Source organism: Topomyia yanbarensis, chromosome 3 (assembly GCF_030247195.1).
Source record: "Topomyia yanbarensis strain Yona2022 chromosome 3, ASM3024719v1, whole genome shotgun sequence".
Classification (NCBI taxonomy): domain Eukaryota; kingdom Metazoa; phylum Arthropoda; class Insecta; order Diptera; family Culicidae; genus Topomyia; species Topomyia yanbarensis.
This window is the reverse complement of record NC_080672.1, coordinates 353,619,568-353,627,096: the sequence shown is the minus strand read 5'-3', so window position 1 is coordinate 353,627,096 and position 7,529 is coordinate 353,619,568. Positions and strand designations below refer to the sequence as shown.

At 44.6% G+C, this 7,529-nt stretch overlaps 1 protein-coding gene across 1 annotated transcript in view; it reads right to left on the bottom strand.

The window, feature by feature from the left end:
• Nucleotides 1-790: 790 nt before the first annotated feature.
• Nucleotides 791-7,529, bottom strand: part of LOC131688187 (mucin-5AC-like) — a 30,963-nt gene continuing 24,224 nt past the window's right edge. Inside the window, exon 5 of the mRNA XM_058972356.1 lies at nt 791-939. Coding sequence (XP_058828339.1) covers nt 791-939 — 149 coding nt within the window. The remainder of the gene's footprint in view (nt 940-7,529) is intronic.

Genomic DNA, 7,529 nt, shown 5'->3' with positions numbered 1-7,529 from the left:
TTTACTTTGGCTCTCTTTTTCAGTTTGACCTTCGAATGATGGTATCGTGTATACATTAAACTGGTTAAATTTTTTATTATTTGCTTCAGATGGAAATCATCCCGTTAATGATGCATACCGGCCCTGACAATATCGTTCTATACACGCTCGCGACACGAACAGCCATTAGGCGAAACATGTGTCCAGTCCCGCGTTGAGTTCAGCGCAGCAGCCCAGACCGGTACGCCATACCGCAGTATTAAGGAGGAGACTTCCTGTGCTGCATTTTGCTCCTCCGATGTGCGGTATGATCCTTGTCAATATGTTAGTTGCCCTCGCAGCCTTCGTACATACATAGGCGACATGGCTGTTGTAATTTAAAGGATCGTCGACTATTACACCAAGGTATTTCGCCGACGATTTTCACGACACGCTGGATTTTTTTTGGTTGCTGATCAGTACTACCTTCGCCTACAACTTGACATCAGCCTTTCAGGTTCTCACGCTACCTATTGTCTCTGCCCTGAACATCTCCACTTCCTAGAGGGTCTCGCCGGTTATCGTCAGGACAACGTCATCTGCAAAGCCGACAATCTCGACTCCCGTGGCCAGTTCCGGAGTTAACATTCCGTTGTACATTGTGTTCCAGAGTATTACTCCCGCCGTAACTCTAATCGGCCTCTGCCCTACGTTCGTCTCGTGGACCAGTACTCGGCTCTGAAAGTAACTTTTCAGAACCTTGTTCGGGACCCTGTGCAGCGATACGGCGATCACCATCTAGTTGGCGCTGTTGAACGCGTTGTTGCGTTCTTTACATTTTCTGCGATGCTTTCTCCGCGCTCGCGATGATTGTGCGGATGGCATCCACCGTCGAGATCTCTTTCCGGAATCCGAGCTGCCTCTGCAATAATCTGTTCTCACTTTGAGCGTAGTTCGTCAGCCTTTTGAGGATAACCTTCTCTAGAAGTTTACCAAGAGTATCCAGCAGACATATAGGCTGATACGATGCTGGATCTCCTGGCGGTTTCCCTGGTTTTGGCAGCAACACCAGCTTCTGGATCTTCCATTTATCTGCGATATAGCTTGCGTCCAGGCATTTCTGTAGAACTATCCTGAACATGTCCGGAGACGCCAGGATTCCGGTCTTCAGTGCCACGTTGGGGATACCGTCCAGATCGGGAGCTTTCGTCGCTTTTAGCCCTTTTGCTACTATAAGGAGCTTGTCGTTGGAGACTCGATTATCACCAACATTTCCCCTGTCTGCATCAACGTGCGGTGTGGGTGGCCATGAGGTTGGGTCGTGCTTAACCTTCCGGCAGTCGCGCTAGTGCACTGAGTGCACGCTGCTCTCAACATCTAGCGAAATCGTCTTAGGCTGCGGCTGCTCGTTCAGTGGGCCATAAGCGCGACTTCCGGAGGGCTAAGGAATAGACCCTCCACAATAATTTTCAGTTTTTAGCTCACATTTAAGATGGTGTCGTTTGACTCTTGTGGCGTGGTTATCACGACACGGTAAGCGTTGCCCCAAGGCTGCACAACTCCTTGTAGCAGGTGGACTTAAAAGCCGCCCCAGACGCCCGGAATGTCACATTACACTCTTCTCTGGCTGCTTCACATCTTTCTCTCTGAACGCTTTTAGGCAGGCAACACGGAGAATGCTGAGCCTTTAATACCACCAATACGTCGGATACCTGCGGTTCGTCGACTCTATTTTCCTCGGCATTGTTACGTCACAGGTTCTCGCTAATGTTTCCTAAAGCTCATCCTCAACACGAATTGCTTCCACATGAAGGTTCTTGTCAAAGTCCTTTATTTTCCACTTCCGCTCGCCAGTCCTCACTCTTCGCTTTATAGCGCAATTCCGCCGACCAATGGTATAGTGGATTGCCTAGTGGTCGTTATGTTTGAACTACTCACTAACTCACCAATTCATGTTATACATCAGCGGCACACAAGGGCCCATCCATAAATGACGTAGCATTATAATAACACCAATTCATAAAGCCGGTAACGTCCATGACGTCATAAATTACAGGGGAATTTCAATCCTGAGCTGCCTCCCAAAAGTTTTTGAAAGTATGCTGTTAGATATTCTCTACCCTGCAGTAAAACACATCATCACTACAGATCAGCATGGGTTTGTTAGAAAGCGCTCAACAACGACGAACTGAATGAGCTATGTGTCAACGCTGATTGATAAATTAGAGAAACGACAACAAATTGATGCAGTGTATGTAGATTTCTCCAAAGCCTTCGATCGCCTTCCTCATCAGCTAGCTGTTGAAAAGTTGAGGCGAATCGGATTTCCGGACTGGCTGACCAATTGGATCTTCTCGTACCTTACAAACCGCAGTGCATCTGTGCGACTTGGAACTGTACTTTCAGACCCATTCGACATCACATCGGGTGTACCTCAAGGGAGTCACCTTGGACCTCTTCTCTTCGTGCTCTTTGTGAATGACATTTTCAGCGAATTGACATCGTGTAAGGTGATGTACGCAGATGATCTGAAAATTTATCGCATCATAACAACTCTGGTAGATTGTTGTGCACTTCAGATGGACATAGATAGGATCATGATTTGGTGTGATAGAAACGGAATGACTATAAACATTCAGAAATGCAACATAATCGCATTCACACGAATACTCTCGCCAATTACGTTTGAGTATGCAGTGAGCGCTGCCCCAGTAAAACGAGTTTCATCAATCAAGGACCTTGGTGTTATACTTGACCGTAAGCTACGTTTCATCGAACACTTCAATGCAGTTACTGCTAAAGCCTTTGCAGTACTAGGACTCATCAAACGAAACGCCCAAGATTTCAACGACGTCTACTGCCTGAAGGCACTGTACATCAGTCTGATACGCAGCATTCTAGAGTATGGAGTTATCGTTTGGGCCCCGTATCACACCGTACACATTAATCGCATAGAACGGGTGCAAAAGAGCTTCGTCCGGTATGCCCTTCGACGGCTTCACTGGCGAAATCGATTTGAACTACCACCGTATGAGCATCGTTGTGCTCTTATCAACCTGCCTACGCTACGAAACAGGAGAGTTTTTCTGCAGCGACTTTTTGTGTTCGATCTTCTCGCTGACAACATTGACTGCCCTATGCTTCTCGCTAAGCTGGACTTCAACGTTCCTGGTAGGTCTCTGCGGAGAATGGACTTCTTTCGGCGCTCTACTCATCGCACGCAGTACGGCCAGAATAACCCGGTAGATGTTTGTTGTCAGCTCTGCAATAGCGTTTTTCATCATTTTGACTTTAACTTAAGTAGAGAAATGTTCAAATTGAAAATAGGTTTAAGTTAGTATAGTATTTCAGTCTGTATGAAAATTTATTAATTCGAAGACAATATGTAATAGGTTATCTCCATTATCATTGGCCTGCATTCGCCTTTTTATACTCTGGGTAAAAAAAGCCTCCCGTCATGTGGTGCTTTCCGCCTTCCTTTGTGCAATAGATCTCTCCGGGCCTCCACAGTTTTTTGCCTGATGATCGAAATCCAGGCACCTGAAACACCTTTCCGTTTGTTTAGTGGCTCTAGGAATCAAACGTAACGAGCATACCGACTATTCCACTTTGATCTTACCGGTCGACATAAGCTAGTAGGCTGCGGCTGGCGATAAGCGTACCGCTGCTGTCTGTGTGCCACTATACGCGTTCTTCGATCTGATTTATACCTGTTCTTTTTCGGTTACATTGCTCTTTTAGCGTTCTCCTTACTTCGCCGTACGATGAGATCCCGTCTAGATACCTGCACTCGATCATTATTTCCTGAACTAAAGCTCTAACGTTCGCTTCTCATCCCACCGCTTCTGCCAGGAGTTCCCAATAGGCCGAGCTCTTGGATCAATGATCTTTCTTTAGCTCGAACAGCATCTCTCCTTTTTGAATGCGCCTGGTTCTTACTACGTTCTCTCCCGGCTCCTTCAGCTTGGGATCCTCTCTCACCCTTTTGAGGACTGCACCGTGCGCTCGCTGTCGTTTGATTTGACGACTAGAGCATCCATTATATGAGGCAGTCTTCCTTCTTCTTTTTCTTCTTTTCCTTTTCTTTCTGTTTTTTCCTCTTTTCAACGTTTTTACGGTTCGCCATCCACTTTCCATTTGTCGGTTTTTTCGCTGTCACCAACCTTCTAGGCCTTCTTCGGTTCTTCCTCCTCTCCTGATGTTTCCCTTGCACGCAACTAGAATACCGGCCACCCATCGGCGTCTTATAGGCTTCTGCTTTCGCTACTGCCGTGGTTTTCAGTGCCTTTTCTCTGTTCGCGTTCGGCTGCTGCTACGGCGGATTTGATGCTAATCGTTACATCCCTGATCTGTTCGTTTACGTTGCCCTTGCTATTCACAAATTCGTAGAGCTCTTCGATTTTTTGCCTCAGTTTCATCGCTGCTGGTCTTCATGAGTGATACTGGATCCCACACTGGTGGTCTTCTTGAGTGATACTGGATTTCTTCGTACGCACCTTAAACTCTAGCTTTCTTGTTCGACGTCTTATTGGTTTAGCGTTGCTCGTGCTCGGTATGACCTACCTGGGCTGCTCTCGCTTCTGTAGCGGTTGCATTGCCTATAGCACTTGGTCGTTTCGCTGGATCGATAGCATCGAACGGATTCACCACACTTGCTCCGTTGTAATTTTTTATACTTTAGTCGTTTTTATCGGCTTCCATGCTTTTTGGGTCCCAACTCCAAGCCGCTATCTACACCCGTAGTAAGTAGTCGCCTCTATATGATTCTTTGCAATCAGTGCGGTTGCATGCGAGGGTTGACGTGGTCCTCCATGGGGTACCGCGTTCTGAGCCGGATCGGTGCCAGTCAGGAACGTTCAACTGAGCCAACTTTCACCAGCTAAGGTGCCAAGTTTCGAACGTCCTTGGAGACCTTCTAAAGTTTTAACAGGACGGGGGGCAGCCAGTACCATTACTCCACAGTTACTATATTCATAGTTAGGCGGAGACACCGGGCGAAGCCCATTAAACACGTCAAATGCCGGAGCCAATCGAGCATGACGTCACAGAACATGCTCTTCGGATGTATATGGAAAAGGTATTGTGATTATGGTGATAATTTTCCTTGTGTTATCGAGCGTAGACAAATTAAAATAAACAATATTTTTTCTGTAACATTAGGAGATATATGCACAAGTATGAAACCACACCATATCTTCGAATTCGTTTTACTATTGGTACGTGTAAAGATCTTACTGACTACTTTAACAATGAAACTATTAAGCTAGGGTGTCGGTCCGTGGTACAATTTCGATGACGATCCTTATTCACATCCGTGCTCTACCGCCAGTATGCCATAATATAGATCTTGCTGGTATCGATCCTAATGTACTGATTGCAACTCCGGCTCGACTAGGGTGCTTTTATTGCTAAGACTCGCTTCGTCGGAGTTGCTATGAGGATTATGGCATTTTTAGAGGTTAAGGGGTTATATATAAAGTTAAAACTCGAAAAATCGAAAAAAAATTATTGAATATTCTGAAAGTACATACTTTTGAAAATATTTGTGCGAGATTTCATCCAGATCGGAGCACTAGATTACAAACTGCAGCCGTTCGCAGAGCGCTGGTTCTTCCGCGTATGAAGTTAACACAAAACTTTAAACGCAATTATTTCGGAACTAAGTTGTTTGAAAAGTACCGTTACTGTGAACGTGATTTCGCAAAAACTACTCATTCGATCTTCATAAAATTTTTTTTGAATTGTTTGTATTTACATTCTCGTGTACTTGAATAGTTCCTTTTTCATCCGAAAATGTTTGATTCTTTGTCATGAATTTTTGTTTAAAATTTTGAATACCACAAAACTCAATTTTTTGGTAAATACGTTTTTTCGCAGGAAAATATTTTTTGTTGGGAAACCGATCCGTTCAAGTACACCACAGTACATTTTTCTTCAATAATCTATTTATTTTGTTTTGATTTCAGTTGCGTTCGGCTTGGAGAGCGTTCATCGTTAACCTCTGCCAAAAAACTCGCTTCGGGGAATGGGCCATAACTCCGCAAAACTTCAATATTTTTTTTGATTCAACTTGTTTTTTCGAACTTCGATAGCACTACCAACGAGCTGTCTTTTGCTTTTTCAAAAAAAAATGCATAAAGCGCTTTAAAAAAATCACGAACCTAACTCACTTTTTCGCCACAACTTTGTATATAACCCCTTAAGCAGAGTCCAATGCTGCCCAAATCTCACCATATCCTAGCAAGACTTTCCAATTCGCAGTAGATCTGTGTGGGGGGGGGGGGGGGGGTCGTTAAGTCCCTAAACTGCTGCCCTTGCTTGTCCCAAAAAATGTCTGTATGTGTGTATGTGTCAAATAATGTCACTAATTTTCTCCAGAGATGGAAGAATCGATATCCATAAAAAATTGGTTCAATCGAAAGGTATAACATGTCATAGCCTACTACTGATTTTTTTTAATCGGAGTTCTAGTTCCGGAGAAACGGGTTGAAAAGTGCGGTCACCCATCAAATTCTCTTATAAACCGGTTTACCTTGCTATCTAAATGAGACAATTATTCATGTAATTTCTGAATTGTTGTGATTTCGGTTAACTGGCGCTCTATTAAACCCTCTTTGGCTACTTTGGCCACCTACGATGCAATTGGAAGCTTCAAGGAAGTGATAAAGTCCCTGAATTAAAGATACATTCCTCCGGTGTTGTTGACTTGATTTTTACTAACTTAGAAAGGTATAGTATTCTTACCAACTGCTATCGAATTTCATTTGGATCGGAGGAAGGGTTCTAGAGTTATCAGTTGAAGAGTGCGATCACACATAAAATTCCCTGAACCGATTTGTCTTTCTCATACAGAGAGGGTATACATTTTCGACTTTCTTCCAAAGCCCGGAGAGCCGAGTCTCTTATACTATTCGGCTTTGTTTGTTGAGATCGGAAATTAGCAAGCTTTATTTATTTCCTTCAACTTCAATGTCATAACCTATGTTCGCACCTTACGCTTGACTCCACTCATTAGGTTTTGTACAATTCTGTACGGAAACTTCCGTAGTGCCTGCTCCATAAATACCCAGTATTGTTGATGGGCATTAGTTCCTGTGCGTTGTGGGGGGGGGGGGGCATCTCCTTGGATACGAAAGTGGACCCGTTGGCTTTGTTCCACTCCAGGATAACATTTGAATAGTGAAACGAAGCTAGATCCGGCCAAAAGATCGTAAGGCCTCGTGTTGCTTCGTGTAAGCAGACATTTTAGTAGACACTCCTTGAGGTATATCTCCACTACAGTCCAGGTAGCCACGCACGAACGGCGCACTTTGTTTGCCACATGAGCAGATCGCTTGCCAGATCATGTATTTATTGGCAAACTTTGCAAGTTTCTGCTTTTTTACTTCCTCCGGAACGTTAAACTTGTGCTGGGCGATGAAGAACGGTAGCCCCGAAAGTTGACGGAAGTCCGCCTTGACGTAAGTCTCATCATCCATGATGAGACAATGAGGCTTCATCAGCCTCTGGGTGTACAGTTTCCGGTCCCGTGATTTTCCCACCGTATTTTGCCGTAAGGCCGTCTTAAGAAT